Raw genomic sequence first — 20425 nt, forward strand, 5'->3', positions numbered from 1 at the left:
CCGACCGCAGTGCCATATTCTGCCTGTTTACATATCTCTGTATTTCGATACCCATGCCTATACCAGTGTCTGTGGCACTTCAGTGTAATATTCATATCAACTGAAGTTCTTTAAACCTTTTTACCCTACAGAGTCTTCCAACATAGAAGCACTGTCATGTGTATCAAAACACACATTTCCTCATAATGAAAATATTTTATTGGAGAATATATAAATACAGAAATAAATAAGTAAACATTTCCTCATAGTGAAAATATTTTATTGGAAAATTTATAAATAAATGGTGCACACTTGTTCAATAAATATTAAATTAATAATTTATAAATTTATAAAACAAAGATGTAAGGTAACAACCATCAGGAAAAACAGGATTGAACCTTAAGTGGTATAAAACAAAGCCGGTTATGACTGTAAAATGTGTGTGTGTGACATATAGGTAACAAAGTTTGCAAGAAATACACACAGGTTCAGTGTGCTATTAAATTTAAACCTGCTGCCAGCCAGATTACAGTGTGGATCTTAAACATTGAAGCTATAACATTAATTTGGAAAGGACAAATTCCTACTTACCCCAAGGGGCAGGCACTGAGTAGCAGACAGGTAAAATGAAAAGAGTGCTACAAATATTTCAGCTTATGGACAAAGTGCTTCGTCAGCAGTAGAAAAGTCATGCACAAGCATAACTGTTACTCACTTGGCCAGTCTCTGGACACTAAGGCCCAAGGGCATCTGGGTCTCTAGAGACTGACCATGTGTCGTGTGTTTGTTCCTGTCTATGACTCAATGCCTCTTCTACTGGGCGAGTAGCAATATCTCCGTACAGTAGCACTGTTTTCCATCACACTTTCCATTGTTTGAAATTCTTATACTCATAAATAAAATGACATTTTAAGAATTCTTTGATGCTATTGTAGAAAATATGAGAAAAAAAGATTAATGAGAAAATCTATTACTAACTTTGAAATTTGAAATAAAAATACACCACTAAACCGTGAAACGTCCATTCTTATTGAATGGTAGAATTTGAAGTTTGGAGCTCTTCAAGGTAATTTGTTGCTGTCAGTTGTAACATTGAGGCAAATGTCTCGTTTACTCAGAAGATTGGTACCTCACATAGAACATTCAATAAAAACCATAGTACTTTCAAGGAATAGCTTACCATTACTTTTGTACACAAACATGTCCAGCTTAAAAGAGCAGTCAATATAAGAAACTGTACTTTATTGTACACTCACACCTGCATTTGAAGTTGTTTTTTAGTTTTATACAACTAGACTGGTCTGATTGTACAGAATATTGAGGCAACCTACAAGAAATGTAATTTCAAAATGACACATATTGCCAAATTAAAGCCAGGATGTAAAATTATGTGAAAATATTAACATTCTTCATGGAACCAGAAAAATCTGAATGAGCACAAGTCTCCTCACAGTAGACTGAGGCCATGTAATAAAATGTCACTTACAATGTAGGATGGTATCGCAGATGCAACATCCTCATAAAACAATGATAACATCCGTTGAACTGTTTTTCAGCCACTGCCATTTTCTTCCATTTTTATTCTGACACTTTACTCAAATTTGAATAGTTTTCACTTTATACCTGCTTCACACACACTAGCTTCATTACACAAAACAAAATATTGCAGTGAAAACAGTAAATATATTTAAAGCAGGACACAAAGTAATGAACTGCCAGATTAACGAAACCAGCATGCATTATTCAGTGAAGATTAATCCATTTGTTACTATGGGAAACTAGGTCTTTGAAGCACCTGTTAACAAAAAATAAAGTAATGTGGAGTAAAGAATGTAATGTATATCAGGCTTGCTACAAAACCAGATCTATTCAAATTTGAATAACAATATGAAATTCAACAGGAAGAAGAGCGAGAATTGTGTGTACATTTTAGGCAGTCATATTTACCCCATCAGCAAGTCAGGCATACTTCCTTACAAGATTACTACTTTACATTTAAGTACACATGCCTCTCTCAAGTTCCTTCATTAGATGTTGCAAGATCCGATACAAACAATGCCACAACTCATTTTTCTACTGCGGTACTGAGATGATCTAGTGTACTTATTACATAAGGAATCACATCATATCCTTTCTTTCATTTGCCTAAGAAAATATATTCCTTTTTCCAATCTGTTGTCCTGATTAAAATAGCCATTAAACTATGCACATAATTACAAAATACCGCAAGTTCCATTTCAGTTATTAATGGAGATTGATCATGCACTGATGAACTAATACATGAGAACAGTCACTATGCATCATCACTCTTAGATTCTGCTGATGAAATTATATATAAAATGTTTGTTCCAATGTACTGTCGTGTGCCATTGCACTCAAGTTCAATTCCAGGTTTATCTGTATTCACACGGAGTGTTCCCTCAAGGCTTATGCGTACAGCATGTTGAGTCTCTTTACCAGCTACAGGCACTTTACGGGGACCCAATTCAGGATCTTTATAAAACCACAACTGAATACATGATGTATCTGAAACCAAACAGCACAAATAGTTACAAATCAAACAAATGGACCTATGAACACAACAAAACTTATTTTTTAAATGATGCAACTGTTTGTATGTAAATGTGTAATTAGTTGTCTCAGCATAGTGACTTCACTGGCATGTATGATGTGATCAATGAAGTATCCCATTAGTGCATAATGTTAACTACATTAGCTTCTAAAAAAAAATTGTTAGTTATGTAAAGAGGTTCTTAGAGATTACACTGAATTAATGAATTACTTATACATGTTGCTATGTCAAACACCTCAGAGCCACAAACATTTTAGTGACTCACTGGCTGAGAGGGACTCACTTAGTCTTTTTTCTGTTTGTTTTCTGAATTGGAGAAAAATATGCAATTAATTATCTTATCTGTTAGCAACTAACTTTTTCTAAATATACTGTTATACATTACATTTGGTTGTTTACTTTTGGGTGCACTGAGGAAAAAGCTTTGTGGTTGTCAAACACACGAATATGCTTTTTATAATAGTCCATGGGAGAACATCTAAAATTCACTCTGCAGCATTAGAATATTTGTTCTTGTGCTTTCTAATCATATGGTATGCTAATTTTACCATAAATTTGAGTCTTTAAGTGCTGAATGGTGAGTTAGTTGAAATGAATGGAATTTGCAGTATAATACTGACTTGCCTTTCCCCCATTATCATATTCCGTATTTGCCAATTTATTGGCTGAACTGTTATTTTTTTAGTTGCTGAAACTGCCAACTCACACAACAGTTTCTCTCTATAAGTGGATACACTTTACTGATGGGTTGTTCATCTGTCTTTACTACATTGCACAACTCTTTGGTTATGAGGAGTGCAGATCATAGTGATATCAGCCACTATTCTTGAATATTTCATAACAGACATTAACATTCAAAAACATTATAAAATAATATGAATAGTTTCCCTTGAAAAATACATTGGTGGAAAATGGACAGAAGACGTCTTGGCAACCACTTCAAACATTCTTATCTCCACAACTTCAACAGTACACAATGAGGGGACTAAGGGTGGCATCAAAGAGAAAAACCAGCGATTGGCGGAATTTGGTTGTTTTCAAAGTATCACCAACTTCACCCACAAACACAACAAAATACAAACTTTTTAATCTGAAAGCTTTGTTGAATTTCATTATTTCAGAGAAGTTGTCAAAGCAATCTTACAGTGTACATAGATTTTATTATGTACTTAAGAATATTGCAGAATTCCTGACTACTGTAAACTGCTTAACTTTTAATGTGGTATCATGTGAATGTGTCCAAAAGGTGTGAAAGTACAATGTAAAATTTGTAACCTTCATACTGTTACGTAAAATAACATTACACATTTTCTTTGAATGGTCAGGCAGTGAACTTCTATTAGATTTTAACTATGGACCTCAGAACTAACTATTCTCATTGGCTGGCTAAGGTGAAATGACCAGGCTGAATTTCACCTGCACTAATAATATATGCAAGGGTTTCATAATTCCACAGATGAATGATGACCATCTTTACAACTCTTGAGGTGATATTGCTGTACAATTGTCACTGCTATCAACAAGCACCAATCAGAACCGTATCTGTGCGAACTATCCACCAATGTTACAGTTTCACGAACTTTATTTCTGCAAGATCAGTTTTTAATTCTTCCTAGTAACTGCCCTGTTCTGTGCTTTGCTGAATTTCCACATTTAAAGATTGAGATTTCATAAAGATTTAATAGATCATCCTCAACCCAGAGTTTGGTTTGAACACCATAGTGCATTACAAGGCACAGTCCTAGTGGAGATGGCATTCCCTTAGCTTCCTCTGACTTATCCAGTCAGTTACAGGAGGTGCTACAGTTCAATGTGCACTCCAAACCAATGTGCTGCTAGTTGTTTTACATATACTGCTGAAAGAAGTGATAAATGATATAAAAAATCTTAAGATAGATTGACAAGTGAACCCTGCACCTTTCAATTGGCAGTCTGACACACAGTTGGTCACCACGCCTCACAAAATCGATAATGCTACTTTGCTTCTTCTGTAGCATAAGGAAATATGTTTTAAAACATAATTCTCATGGTCTCTGCCTTTTGTAGGCTTCCAAATTTTTATATTGATCTAAAATGCCACAAAGCACAAAAGAAGCTGTTTAATTAAACTTTACTTGGACTTATTTGATATTAAACATTACTGAAATATATATAATTATGCACAAATGCAAAAGTGAAGGCACAAGTGAATAAGTCATACAGTATTACACCCACCTCTCCTCTTGCCCCCTTGTGCACCCGCCAGCTTTATGTTCCACAGCTTACCTGCATTGTGCACTGCAATGTTGCACTGTATTGGGATTGTTTTCTGTCGTACTGTTGAATACAGAACTGTTAGTGCGGTTAATTTAGCAGACTTCAGCTTAGGTCAAAACAAGGGATTTTGTAGAAGACATAGTATTTTTACCTTAGCTGCATTGCCCTAGAAGATTATGTCATAGGGCAATCTTGAGTGGAAGTATAATAGTTGTCCATATACTGGTCAATACAACAAGGTCTGTAAATGCAAATCTGATAGAATTCGGCTTTTTTGGTTAACTTATCCATATTCTGATCCCAATTCAGTTCATTAATCATTTGGATACTGAGGAATTTCCCCTCGTGGAGGCTCATCTAGTGTGTGCCCATTGATCTCTACTTCTGGTACCTGCAAGTCATTCTGATTTGTTTGGAATTGCATAAAATGAATGTTTCTAAGATTAAGAGATAAGCTATTTGCTGTGAACTAGTTGTAAGTCTGTTCCATTATTCCATTGGCTCTGCATGGTATGAATGTGTAACTCTCTATAGTATATTTTTGTCAACAGCAAAAATCCTGCTTTCTGAAGATGTCCTCCAATGCTCCTATTAATTCATTTTTGATATTGCCAGCCATATTATAAGTATACAAAACAGTCAATTTTCTTTTACACAACATATCCTTACATCAGGAATGGCATAATGGTTCCGTGATGAGCTGCTCTTTTTGTGTGTGTAAACATATCCACAGAAGTTTGTTGATACTTTTAAGCAGCATCACCTTCCTAAAAGATGTCTGCTGTTTTCTTTGATTTTCTTAAGTGCACTATATGTCTATATCTGCTTGCGGCTCTTCCTTTGTCATATCTGTTCTTTTAAATAACATAATTCAAACCTATTTTTTTCATTATGAAGGCCGCACAAATCTAAAGACTCCTCAATGTTTCTACCTTTTTGTACAATCTACATTCCCAGAAGAGCAGCCACAACTGGTCAAGTGAAACCAAAAGCAATGCATAACAGTCCTACCAAAAAATTTACAAAGTGTAAAATTTGAACAACAAAACATGCCACTTGTGCTTGGTAATAAACTGTATTTTACATCACACTGCATTAACATCTGCAGGTGCACATAAAACACAATGTACTAACCAAGCACCCATAAAAGCAAGCAGTCATATTAACTTTCCATTCAAAAATTATGAATACGAAACTAACCTTTAATATTTCCATTGCACTGCATCAGTTGCTTCAGAATTGTAGACACTGTGTCACCATTATAAACAATTATACGTTGAGTGAAGTGTCCACTGCATGGTTGTGGATTCACTAAGGTTAATTCCACTCCCTGTTGAGCACTGAATGTCATGAAAGGAAAACCAGGCCTGCAGTCTTGTGCAACATTTTCGGGTGCCTCATCTGTATAACGGACTTCTATGTCTTTTATCTGAAAGAAAAGAAGTGAAATTCCAAGTAAATACACTTAGCTCAGTTCTAACAAAGACAGTTTATCCTTAATATTCTAAATAAAATGTAGAATAAATAGCATATGGGAATCACTAATTTGTAACATAACAAACATTAAAATACCTGACACCACCGAATTATTCACCACACACACACACACACACACACACACACACACACTATAATGAGTCTAAATGTAGTCACCACTGCTCAATGCGAGATTGAATGCTGCTTGGTGGCACTGTGTGCTCATGATGCAGCAAGGAAAGTATATATACAAAGCAGCAGCCAATTGTGATTCATTCTAGTGATAATACAGGCTACAAGTGAGGAATACTATTGACATAAGCAACTTTGACAAAGAGCAGACTGTTATGGCCCAGGGTCTCTGAACAAGCTTTTCGGAAATGGCAATGCTGGCTGGCTGTTCACAAGCTGCTGTTGTCAGCATCTATGGAAAGTGACTCAAGGATGGTGAAACCATGAGTAGGCAATAAGGTATTGGGAATGAACATAGAGATCAGAAATTTGCACACACTGTAAAGCAGGGTAGGCAGCTATCTGTGACAGATTTGATGACAGAGTAAAATCCTGTTAAGGTACAACTGTTTCAGAGCGCACCATTCAGCGTGTGTTGTTGAACAAGCGCTTCCATGGGCGACGATCCCTCTTGTGTTCCCGTGGTGACCGAGCAACACTGTCCATTACGACTGCGGTGGGCACAGGAGCATCGAGACTGGGCCATGGATCAATGGTCATATGTTGCATGGGTGGATTAATCGTGCGTCTTGTTACACGTGGTTGATAGTCATGTGTGGATACATCATCATCATTCAGGCAAAAGACTGCTTGAAACATGCACTGTCCTGACAGCTGTGGACTAAGTGAACATTACTGCGGACCACTTGCATCCCTTCATGCATGATGTCTTCCCCTACAGTGATAGAATTTTCAAGCAGGACAAGCGACCATGTCACAAGGCCAGAAATCACACTAAAGTGGTATAAGAACACAATATTTAACTCATTCTGATGTTTTGGTAACAAAAATCGCCTGATCTGAACCCGATGGAAACCATCTGGGATACGAAAATCTCTTTAACAATTGGCACCCCAACAAGCAACATTGATCATATTGTACCACTGCGCATGTTCATTACTATCACATCAGATCACAATGATAACATTCCAGCAGTAATTCCAATTAACAATGTCTTACATCAAGTGTATTCTTCAGATATACTAGATTCTTCGTAAGAACTTCCTTCTCATCAAAGTCCACAGAAAGGTTCAGGGCATCAGCTCCAAGTGTTTCCACCTTTTCCCGAGTTGCCTGGACAAATGGCATCAGCTTCTTGGCGTACTTCTTCAACTCAGGAATTGCATTTAGTTCTGCTGAGAGAACTCTGTTGTCTGGCAGTTTTCCATTTGCCTGTTAAATCAGATAAAACAATGACAGCTGTTCAAAAAAAAACGGTATGGCATACTTACGACAACAGAAAAGAAAACAAGGACACAATTAATTGCAACAAACATTTAAGAGAATGATTCAGCTCCACATTTATAATGTTAACCACCTTAAAATCAAATCAGATCATATTAAAATCAACACTTTGGGAGTAAAAGCTTCCAATTTCAGGCAAAAGGTGGATCTTCTGAAATAAGTTGAATTCTTAAAGGTTACTTGGATCACTTCAGAGAATCATGAAATTAAGGAAATCACAATGAGGTTGAACTTTTCACATTTTCTCCCTCCACCCCTTCTTCTTTAGCAATTATAAGACGACAAAAATATCCCCCCCCCCCCCCCCCCCTCTCTCTCTCTCTCTCTCTCTCTCTCTCTCTCTCTCTCTCTCTCTCTCTCTCACACACACACACACACACACACACACACACACACACACACTCACACACACTCTCTCTCTCTCTCTCTCTCAGACACACACACACACACACACACACACACACACACACACAATATTACTCCACCTATTGAAAATTTCAGATGATGTTGCTTGAAGGTGGTGTGCGGTTCACTCTCATTTGTAACAATGAAAATAATAAATTTTTGAAAATATGATGTAACTGGGTAGATAAAAAATATACTCACCAAGTGGCAGCAGGATAAAATACATAAAAAGGTTAAGTAAATGTGCAAGCTCTTGGAACCAGTGGCTCCTTTATCTGGCAGTAGCATTGAAGGGGAAGGAAAAGAACTGGCAAGGTTTAGGAAATGGGGAGAGTTCGGATCTCGAGTCAGGTTAAATGTACTGGACAGGATGAGAAGGAAAGATTGCACATTTACCTAACCTTTATATACATTTTTTCCTGCCACTGCTTGGTTGGTAGATTTTTTTATCTGTACAATTACATTTCACTATCATTTATGGTTGATGAAATAAGTACTATCAGAATGTCTCTGAGCTTGGACATAACAGTGTGAAAGAGTTATAGTTCTCAGATATTTTACCCTGCAAGACAAATTTTACAAAAATTCCACTAAGTAGCATGATACAACAGTCAACTCAGATAACTGTTACAGATTAGGTGCCCCGCATACTGCATTCATCAAACCTAAAACAGAACACTTCACAGTCTCATCATCTGCAACAAGGTCATAACAGATCACATTTCCAAATCCTCCTTCCTCATCCTCTTCTTGGTCAAGCAAATCCTTTCAACTGCAGCTGTTTTTGCATTTACATTCTAACTGAATAATTTATTTTCTGTAGAAACAATACACTCATTAACATGAATCATGTGCAGTGATTTCAGCTGCATGGTAACGTGTTTCCCTACCATGCAGCAGGCCCGGGTTCGATTCCCGGCCACGTCGAAGATTTCCTCTGCCCTTGGACTGGGTGTTGTGATTTCACCACCACCACCACCACCACCACCACCACCCCCCCCCCCCCCACCACCACCACCGACATACAAGTCGTCCAATGCTGCGTCACCTGAAATAAGATTTGCAACTCGGTGGCCAAACTTTCCAATACGGAGCCTCCTGGCCAATAATGCCACACGTCATTTCATTTCACTTGATTTCAGTAATGCTGATATGGAAAAATTTAGTGCCTGCTATTAACTGTCAGAAAAGAGAATCTGGGATTTTAGGACATCAAAGAAAGGTTATTAGAAAGTTGGACACAAGGAGAAGATATCTAGAATATAAGCACTGATGAGACAAGGAGGGAGTAACAACAGGAGTAAAGAAAAAGGAAGAAACAACAGATTCCCTGCTCGAAGAACACCATAAAAAAAGAGACACAATAATAGGAAACAAATATGACTGAACAAAAAGTCTATGACAAAAGTTAAGTGAAAAGGAGGCTGACAAAAGCAGAAGAGTTTGGCATAAGTTGCAGTTATGTAGTGTTCAATGGTCTCCGATATCTATATGTGTTGCTCGGTGCTTGGACAAATGCATTTCAGTTCACAAATCCAAAGGTGTCCATCACTCATCTTTATTCTCACCTCTAATGCTTTGAACAAAAGAAAAATGCTGAGAGGTGCAGTGGTTCAGATCCTAAACTATATGTTGTCCTACATTTGGGTGAGCAGTCCATTCACAGACGAAGAGAGCAAGAGTGTGTTGCTCTCAATAGGACCCCATGTTTTACACAGCATTGAAGCATTCATTTCATTCAGCCTTTGTGCTGAGGGCTCCTTACGATTTGGTGGGAAATCTGATTGTGAATAAAACTATAGCTTGATTAACATAACTTTGTAACTGAACAGTTTAAGGAGTTAAGAGATGGAGTAAGCCTCCATCAAATCAACACTGTTGAAGCACATGTACTCACTGTGACATGAAAGGGTGAGAATAAGAGTGTTAGTATTCTGCATGTAATGCTGCTTCTCCCTGTGCTCTTAGTTCCCAATCATAAAATTAATTCAATTAAAGATGCAGTGAACTGATTGGGAGAAGTGAAGGCAGTGGGGAGGTTGGCTGTCTGTTTAGTAGAAACAGGAAGGAGGAGTGAAATTGGCAGAAAAATTAAGGATTTCACTTGGAAATGATGGCAACTGTCAATATCCGGGAACAGTTGTTTACCATGCACTTTTGTACAGAGCTTTATGGAAGAAACAATTCAATCTCAATACAAAAATTATGATTAACTGTCTAGCTTTTCCCAAAGTACAAATGCCTCTTAGCCCTTGGATTCTCTCCCTCTTTCTCTTTTAATAGATGAAGAAATAACTCAGCTTTATCTTTTTTGATGGTTTCATGTTTGATTCACTGTTCGCATATATTACTTCACTTTGCCTCCTGTTGTTATTGCTCAACACAATAGCAGAATAAACTCATTAACAACAACAGTTATCACATCTAACAAGGGGAGGCCGCCAATTGTGAAATTCAGATTCGATTAGTACTGCGCATAATAAAAGCTCATAGCCAGAGGTGTAATGTGGCAAAGCACCAACATGCACTTCTCAGCCGTTGTCGAGAAAATCAACAGTTAAAAGAAACCGTTGCGGTGAAATACTCTCTATGATTAATCATTTTCTACAGCGCCGTGGCGCAGCGGTAAGCGCTCGGGTTCGTAATCCAAAGGTTGCCAGATCAAATCTCGCGCCATGCAACCCCCCTTTTTTTTTTTTAAGTAATTCAAATGTGTGTACACACACACACACAAAATATATATATATTTTTTTTTTACACCCGGCAATCAGTTGCAACAATTATGCATATAATAAGTTGTTGAAAGTCATTTGTCGTGGAAAAACTGGTGACTTCGAACATCATTATGTTTTCCGCAAACAAAGTTGTATTTCACAAATGTTATTAATTGTCTTCATAATGTTCACCACGTATAGTTAACAGAAGACGTAGAAACGATATTCCGAAACGAATACGTATAGCGTAAGTCAAACGTTCGAATTAGAATAGAGATCCCACGAACGCAAATTTGCTGTGGCAGGTATGAAATATAAACTCCGATACTCGCTCGTTACACTTGAAGGACAGATGTTGAATGGGCCGAAACGAGCCGCCGCGTAACAGCGTAGTTGCCTGTTAACTTCGAAAGAAGGTAGATGCGGTCCCTAGCGCAACTTATAACATCGTCTAAAACCAGTGCGGACGTGAGAGCTTTGGCACACCCTGTTAAGAGCTTTGGCACACCCTGTTAAACAAACGGAAAAATGGAGGCGGTACAATTGGAGAGCGATCCGCCTTCACCAACATGCATAAGCAATTCATTAATAGTTTATATATAATAGAGGGAAACATTCCACGTGGGAAAAATATATCTAAAAACAAAGATGATGTGACTTACCGATCGAAAGCGCTGGCAGGTCGAGACACACAAACAAACACAAACATACACACAAAATTCTAGCTTTCGCAACAAACGGTTGCTTCATCAGGAAAGAGGGAAGGAGAGGGAAAGACGAAAGGAAGAGGGTTTTAAGGGAGAGGGTAAGGAGTCATTCCAATCCCGGGAGCGGAAAGACTTACCTTAGGGGGAAAAAAGGACGGGTATACACTCGCGCGCGCGCACACACACACACACACACACACACACACACACATATCCATCCACACATATACAGTGTCTGTATACGTGTGGATGGATGTGTGTGTGTGTGTGTGTGTGTGTGTGTGTGTGTGTGTGTGCGTGCGCGAGTGTATACCCGTCCTTTTTTCCCCCTAAGGTAAGTCTTTCCGCTCCCGGGATTGGAATGATTCCTTACCCTCTCCCTTAAAACCCACTTCCTTTCGTCTTTCCTCTCCTTCCCTCTTTCCTGACGAAGCAACCGTTTGTTGCGAAAGCTAGAATTTTGTGTGTATGTTTGTGTGTCTATCGACCTGCCAGCGCTTTCGTTCGGTAAGTCATATTATCTTTGTTTTTTTATATATATATATATATATATATATATATATATATATATATAAAAAGAAAGATGATGAAACTTACCAAACAAAAGCGCTGGCAGGTCGATAGACACACAAACAAACACAAACATACACACAAAATTCTAGCTTTCGCAACCAATGGTTGCCTCGTCAGGAAAGAGGGAAGGAGAAGGAAAGACAAAAGGATATGGGTTTTAAGGGAGAGGGTAAGGAGTCATTCCAATCCCGGGAGCGGAAAGACTTACCTTAGGGGGAAAAAAGGACAGGTATACACTCGCACACACACACATATCCATCCACACATACACAGACACAAGCAGACATTTGTAAAGGCAAAGAGTTTGGGCAGAGATGTCAGTCGGGGCAGATGTACAGAGGCAAAGATGAAGTTGAAAGACAGGTGAGGTATGAGCGGCGGCAAATTGAAATTAGAAATTAGCGGAGATTGAGGCCTGGCGGATAGCGAGAAGAAAGGATATGCTGAAGGGCAAGTTCCCATCTCCGGAGTTCTGACAGGTTGGTGTTAGTGGGAAGTATCCAGATAACCCGGACGGTGTAACACTGTGCCAAGATGTGCTGGCCGTGCACCAAGGCATGTTTAGCCACAGGGTGATCCTCATTACCAACAAACACTGTCTGCCTGTGTCCATTCATGCGAATGGACAGTTTGTTGCTGGTCATTCCCACATAGAACGCTTCACAGTGTAGGCAGGTCAGTTGGTAAATCACGTGGGTGCTTTCACACGTGGCTCTGCCTTTGATCGTGTACACCTTCCGGGTTACCGGACTGGAATAGGTGGTGGTGGGAGGGTGCATGGGACAGGTTTTACACCGGGGGCGGTTACAGGGGTAGGAGCCAGAGGGTAGGGAAGGTGGTTTGGGGATTTCATAGGGATGAACTAAGAGGTTGCGAAGGTTAGGTGGACGGCGGAAAGACACTCTTGGTGGAGTGGGGAGGATTTCATGAAGGACGGATCTCATTTCAGGGCAGGATTTTAGGAAGTCGTATCCCTGCTGGAGAGCCACATTCAGAATCTGATCCAGTCCCGGAAAGTATCCCGTCACAAGTGGGGCACTCTTGGGGTTCTTCTGTGGAAGGTTCCGGGTTTGAGGAGATGAGGATGTGGCTCTGGTTATTTGCTTCTGTACCAGGTCGGGAGGGTAGTTACGGGATGCAAAAGCTGTTTTCAGGTTGTTGGTGTAATGGTTCAAGGATTCCGGACTGGAGCAGATTCGTTTGCCACGAAGACCAAGGCTGTAGGGAAGGGACCGTTTGATGTGGAATGGGTGGCAGCTGTCATAATGGAGGTACTGTTGCTTGTTGGTGGGTTTAATGTGGACGGACGTGTGAAGCTGGCCATTGTACAGGTGGAGGTCAACGTCAAGGAAAGTGGCATGGGATTTGGAGTAGGACCAGGTGAATCTGATGGAACCAAAGGAGTTAAGGTTGGAGAGGAAATTCTGGAGTTCTTCTTCACTGTGAGTCCAGATCACGAAAATGTCATCAATAAATCTGTACCAAACTTCGGGTTGGCATTTTTCCTTCTCCTTCCCTCTTTCCTGACGAGGCAACCATTGGTTGCGAAAGCTAGAATTTTGTGTGTATGTTTGTGTGTCTATCGACCTGCCAGCGCTTTTGTTTGGTAAGTTTCATCATCTTTCTTTTTAGATATATTTTTCCCACGTGGAATGTTTCCCTCTATATATATATATATATATATATATATATATATATATATATATATATATATATATATATATATATATATATATATATATATATATATATATATATATATATATATATATATTAATTACAAAAAACTAATAATTAAAAAAAGTGCATGGCGCGAGATTCGATCCGGCGACCTTCGGATTACGAACCCGGGCACTTTCCGCTGCGCCACGACACTGTAGAAAATTATTATTCGTAGAGACTATTTCACCGCAACGGTTTCTTTTAACTGTCGATTTTCTCGACAACGACTGAGAAGTGCATCTTGGTGCTTTGCCACATTACACCTCTGGCCATGAGCTTTTATTATGCGCAGTATGAATCGAATCTGAATTTCACAATTGGCGGCCTCCCCTTGTAAGATAGAAAAATTTCATGTTTCAAGAATAAACTTTAGCATTTGATCTAACATTATAGGCCAAGGATTTAATGGTGTGCATGATATCAGTTCTTTAAGGAATAGCCGTAGTCCTGCTTTATTCACTGAACACCTTTCACCCATTTCTTTGTATTTATTTATTTGCAATTAACCGCTATTATTACACTTTAAGTTAAAAGTGCTATATCTCTATCACCCGACAAGTTTAATACCCTGTTATGTTCACCAATTCCTCCGGTAGCAGGTAAAAGGCGTCAGCAGGCTGTCACATGGACCTAGCCATTGACATCACACCAGAGATAAAACTGGGCTACTGTGAGACTACAAGAGCCTTCAAGTTGTGCTGTGCTAAAATCTGTACCGCACTTACAACATACTTTCATGTTATAGCTGTTTACTGGACTTCAACTTTACTATTTTTTTTGCATGGTTGTAACATGGATTATTGACGGATTTGCTTGTCTCTGGACTATTTGGATTACTCTCTTGGTGTGTTCTACAATTTACAATAGCTTGGTGCAGTCTGGAATTGTGAACTATCAAGTGGTTACAGTGTATATTCATTTTCTGCATAGTAAGAAGTGTATTGTACCACAGCAGATGTAGATATGTAGATGCATATAAAGTATGTATGTAGGTATGTTCATGTATATAAAGAGCACTGAAATATCAATATTTCAGAGCTCCTGAGGAAAAAAATGAGTAGGAGCATTCTTTGCTACTTACCAACAAGAAATTTTTCATGTGTGTCAGAACTGTACACTGCCATGGTGGAAATGTTTTTGCCACCCAAATAGTGGCATTGGTAGGCTTCACTGGTGCAATGGCGTTTTCACCTTTACGAGCTTTCCGTGGCTGAAGGTGATTCTTTAGGTATACTCTGAAAGCATGTGCAGCTTCCATGAGATAAGCAGACGACTTGACCAATATGTAATCAACAGGACCTGCCACTGGCCACTGGGCCTTGACTATGCTTTCCTTCTAAAGAAATGGAAAAGAACAGAACATTACACTGAATATTATTAAAACAACATTTGAGACACTATATGGCACAACCAGTAACATGTAATTTATGCAGAATTGCTGTATCTGTAGCAAATGCACACAATAACTCCAGAAGTATAAATTCAAATCACTTCTTTCCGCAGGACAAAGATTTTTAACAGTAATTTACAATGTGTCCTTCAAATTTAGAGCTTGCTTACTTTGCCAAGAAGAGACCAAACATGTTCTGCAACATGAGGACATATAGGTGACAGAAGTAATGCTTGAATTTCCAAAAACTGCCGGATGAGACCACGATGCATTCCTTCCATCACAGTGAGTTCTCGGTATTTATCACGAACTGCTTGTAGCTCAAAGAAACCTGTTCTTAGAGCTTCTTTGAAAAGCAGTCTATTATAATTGTTTTCTGTCTCCTTTATTTTGAGATTCATCTCACTGAAACAATATTCAGCATATCAAAAAACTATATTGCAGCACCATAATTACACAGAATGATAGTTTCCCCAATTATTATTTACCTGAGAAATACTTGATCATTAAAGCTATCTGGTTCACCATCTCTCAGTTCTGCTTTCAGCATTTCTTTTGTCCACTCGATGAATGTATAAAGACGGAGAATACCTGTCAACACAGTAGAATAAATTTAAACGGAACTATTGACATCTTATTCACTGTTCAGATAATAGATGTTTTAATGAGATACCTGCATCAGCCATGTTTTCTACAAAATTTGCATCCTCAAGTGAATCTCCAGCATCAGCCAGTGTTAGACGCATTCCGTCAGCACTGAATTTCTCCACGGCTTCCGAAAGGGTCAGAAAATTACCCTCAGATTTTGACATCTGCAGAATAAGAAATACAGAAGTCCCAGCACAATATTATGGCTTCAATTTGCAGATAAAGACAGAAAAATTTTACATTATACATATATGTAAACTACGCTTTACAAACAGGGTCCATTTGCACAAGACATGTATAGTACTTATCATTCACAGATAAGTGAATAATATATCAAGAGCTGTCCAGTGACTGTAAATTTCAATTTCCTGATACCAAACAACAGAAAATCCAGGATGGAATGTAACAATATTATGAGAAGCGAAGTTGCCACTCACCATGCAGTGGAGATTCTGAGTCGCAGATAGGCACAACAAAAAGACTCGCAATTAAAGCTTTCGGCCATTAAGGCCTTCCCTCCTGGCCTCAACCTTCGTTAGTAACTGTCATCACCCATCCAGCCCCTTCCCTGTTCCCATTCCAGCACTACACAGCCGTCATTCCACCACCACACCCAGTCTTTTTATACATCTCCTTTCCCATTTCTCCTCTCCCCTCCCTTCCCACCTCTCCCCTGCCTTCCATCTAACCTGCAGCACTTCATTGTCCACCATACTATTCCTCCCCCTCCCTGCCCCAGCCTCCTCCTTACCCCCACCCAGTCACCACTCCCATCATGCAATGGTGCTGCTGCTCGCAGTGTGGTTTCAGTTGGCTGAGACTGCAGTCTTGAGTGTGAGTTGCGTTTGTGTATGCGTGCATGTACGAATGTGAGTGCGCACGCACCTGTGCGTTTGTCTATTGTTGGTGAAGGCCTTAATGGCTGAAAGCTTTAATTGTGAGAGTCTTTTCGTTGTGTCTATCTGTGACAGCATCTCCGCTATATGGTGAGTAGTGACTTTCCTTCTCATAATATTGTTAATTTCCCAATATACGTATTCTTCCAACATTTTAAACTAAACTGACATGTCATAGTCAAAAATTAGACAGTTTCTTAATTCTTAGTATCTCCTGGCATATTTGTTGACAGAACATTCCACAGATGTAGGTGTATTTACGCTTCAAGGTGCACTGAAAAATTGTCCTCCTGGATGCATAGTGGATATATAACCCACCGATGTCTCTGAAGCAGTGTTCTGTACACTGGCGGAGTCAGGAACTGTGTGACAGCAGTGGCAGTGATATTGACATAGCTGTAGGTAGGTACTTCACCCATCCCAGAACCCGTTTCATTGAATTTGCTTAATACCTCATTCTTCTCCTTAACCATACTGAGTGTTGGTTCCCAGACAGTCACAGTTTTTCAGTTGCTCCTTGATTCATACTTGGATGGTGTCTTATGATATGGTCCCAATATTGAAAATATAATATAGTTGGAGGGATAAGAAATCTACTCACTAAGTGGTGGCAGGAGAAAACACACACAAAAGTTGTGGAAATGTGCAAGCTTTCATAGTCAATGGCTCCTTCAGGCTGAAGGGCAAGGAAGAAGGTGAAGGAAAAGGACTGGCAAGGTTCAGGAAATGGAAAGAGTTATGGATAAATCACCCACAACCCCAAGTCAGCGGAGACATACCAGACAGGAACAGAAGGAAAGACCAATTGTTGGGGGGATGGGATTCGAAAACTTGAGAGCTTAGAGGTGGAAGATAGGGTAGTAAGCAAGACAGAGATTATTGACAAAACACTGTGTATGATTTAATAGGAGCAGAAGGCCGAGTTTATTACCCATGGTAGACAGGCGAGGTGGCGAAAAAATAGTTAAATCAGAAAGTAAAAGACATAGAAAACTAAAATGGAGTGAAGAAATGGAATAGTTATTGAAAAGAAATGCTGAGACTATAACAATTTACATTAATTTAGGCCAGGTGGGTGGCAAGAATGAAGGACATGTTTTAATGCCAGTTCCCATCTGCAGAGTTCTGAAAGACTGATGTCAAGGGGAAGAATTCAGATGGCACATGTGGTAAAACAGGGACCGAGTTCACAACTGTCATTTTGCTTTGGTTTATTATCTGCTCGTAAAATGTAATTTTACAAGCATGGCACAATTTTTTTCCAGTTACAAATTACCAACATTTTACAATACCCTACCGTTCCTGTACTTTTTTCTAAAACTGGATTGTTTCATGTGTATGGGGAATGTTGGTATAAGTGGAGGTGGAATCAATGATAACGAGCAAGGATTGTGGTGGAAATAGAATGTGCACAGATTCGGACTGTCTGGGAAATGGTTGGTATCTTAAGTACAGAGGGGAGTCTTTGTGCTATTGGTTGCAGGTACTGATAAACTAAGGCGGGTATATGTTTAGTGGGAGCTTTGAGCCCAAGAATATGGGACAGAAACGGTGGCAGCTCCGCAGGTGAGAACTGCTGTTACAACAGATCTTTTGTTCTTGCCACCCATCTAGCTCCTTTCTTTCTTTCTTTCTTTTGTGAGGGAGGGAGGAGGGGCGGGGGTGGGGGTGGGGGGGGGGAGTCGGTAGTCTTCTGATGGTTTGATGCGGCCTGCCACACGTCTCTCCTGTGCCAACCTGTTCATCCCAGTAGCACTTGCAACATAAGTCTTCAATTATTTTCTGGATTTATTCCAATCTCTGTCTTCCCCCGCAGTTTTTACCCTCTACAAGTCCCTCTAGTACCTTGGAGGTCAATGCCTGATGTCTTAACAAATGTCCTATCATCCTGTCTCTTCCCCTTGTCAGTGTTTTCCACATATTCCTTTTCTCTCCAATTCTGCGCCTTTCTCATTCCTTACCTTACCAGTAAACTTAATTTTCAACATTCGTCTGTAACACCACACCTTAAATGCTTCAATTCTCTTCTGCTCCGGTTTTCCCACAGTCCATGTTTCACTACCATACAATGCTGTGCTGAAAATGCACATTCTCAGAAATTTCTTCCTCAAATTAAGCCCTATATTTCATACCAGCCACTTACCTTGGCCCGGAATACCATTTTTGCCAGTGCTAGTCTGCTTTTGATATCCCCCTTGCTCCGTTTGTCATTGGTTATTTTACTGCCAATGTAGCAGAATTCCTTAACTTCGTGACCATCAATCCTGATAAGTTTCTCACTGTTCTCATTTCTACTACTTCTCATTACTTTCACCTTTCTTCTATTTACTCTCAGTCCATATACTGTACTCATTAGACTGTTCATTCCATTCAGCACATTATGTAATTCTTCTTTATTTTCACTCAGGATAGCAATGTCATCAGTGAATCATATCGCTGATATCCTTTCACTTTGAATTTTAATCTGACTCCTGGCCTAAATTTACATTAATTTCTTTGGTCTCAGCATTTCTATTCAGTAACTGGTCCTTTTCTTTTCCCCTTTTAGTTTTCTATGTCTTTTATTTTTGGACCTGTCTACTTTTCCACACCCCCACCTCACCATTCTACCTAGTAAATGCAATTAGCTTTTTGCTCTGTGGTGCCGCTACCAGGTTTAAGAGTAAATTATGTCAGAAGATGCAGTGGATAGCAGCTGTAGGCCAACAGCATGGCATATCAACATTTGGTTTTAAGACAACAAGCATGTGAAATAATTATGAGATGGGTTGGCTTTGCTCAGCATAACTTGCCAATGCAGCAATAATGCATGATGCAAGCAAGATATCTCCATCTTTCAGTGATGTTGCTGAGTATGTGACCAGGTGTGGCATATTGGCACAACAAATGCACTACTATCTGCTATAAACAACTGTTGACTTTGTAATAGATTCATTCACAGTACAGGTGTGCCACCAAGACACAGGTGCTATGCCTGACGATGAGATGCCATGGACCTGCCAGCCCCAGCCACGGTTTCAAGTTCTCACGGGGGTACATGCTTCTTGCACTAAAGTCCATCCAGAGAATTTGGTACCAGTGCTGCAGGCTCTAGGCCCACTTCAGCAGAGCTGGACTCCTGCCAGGAGGCAGTGGGTCGCACCCTAGGCACAGCAGCCACCTTTCAACAATGTGGTGGGCGTGCCTCTTGCAATATACTTGGCTGCACCAATTCATCCAAGAGGGAGATACTTCTGCAAAATTCCTGTACACACCACTGAAGCCAGTGCTGTGGCACATTCAAAATAGCCATGGGCCCAGCACTAAGTGCATACTTAGCAAAGCATGGCGCAGTACCAGCAAATGTTGCACCCAGCTGGACGGATGCTACCCAATGGCTGACCAACTACTAGCCCTCTCCTTTGTGGAGTAATGGTGCAATCGCCTCCCCATCACACCACAGAACTAATATTTAAGTTGGAAATAAAGTGTTAGTTTTGACAGCTGCTTTGTTCTGGGCCTTGTCAGTCTGCCATCTACTCTCAGCCCCTGCCACCCATACTTCTTACAAAGTAGTCATCATACCATCCAGAGGACCGCTATAAAATGATGGCAGAAGTGCTGACATCAGT

At 39.7% G+C, this 20425-nt stretch overlaps 1 protein-coding gene across 1 annotated transcript in view; it reads right to left on the reverse strand.

Annotated features, from left to right (window-relative positions):
* Positions 1–260: 260 nt before the first annotated feature.
* Positions 261–20425, reverse strand: part of LOC124621864 (leucine--tRNA ligase, cytoplasmic) — a 157920-nt gene continuing 137755 nt past the window's right edge. Inside the window, exons 13-19 of the mRNA XM_047147326.1 lie at positions 15944–16082; positions 15759–15861; positions 15441–15675; positions 14962–15216; positions 7475–7687; positions 6008–6236; positions 261–2505 (exon numbers count right to left, since the gene is read on the reverse strand). Coding sequence (XP_047003282.1) covers positions 2273–2505; positions 6008–6236; positions 7475–7687; positions 14962–15216; positions 15441–15675; positions 15759–15861; positions 15944–16082 — 1407 coding nt within the window. The 3' untranslated portion in view covers positions 261–2272. The remainder of the gene's footprint in view (positions 2506–6007; positions 6237–7474; positions 7688–14961; positions 15217–15440; positions 15676–15758; positions 15862–15943; positions 16083–20425) is intronic.

The sequence above is a fragment of the Schistocerca americana genome, chromosome 7 (genome assembly GCF_021461395.2).
Source record: "Schistocerca americana isolate TAMUIC-IGC-003095 chromosome 7, iqSchAmer2.1, whole genome shotgun sequence".
Lineage (NCBI taxonomy): Eukaryota > Metazoa > Arthropoda > Insecta > Orthoptera > Acrididae > Schistocerca > Schistocerca americana.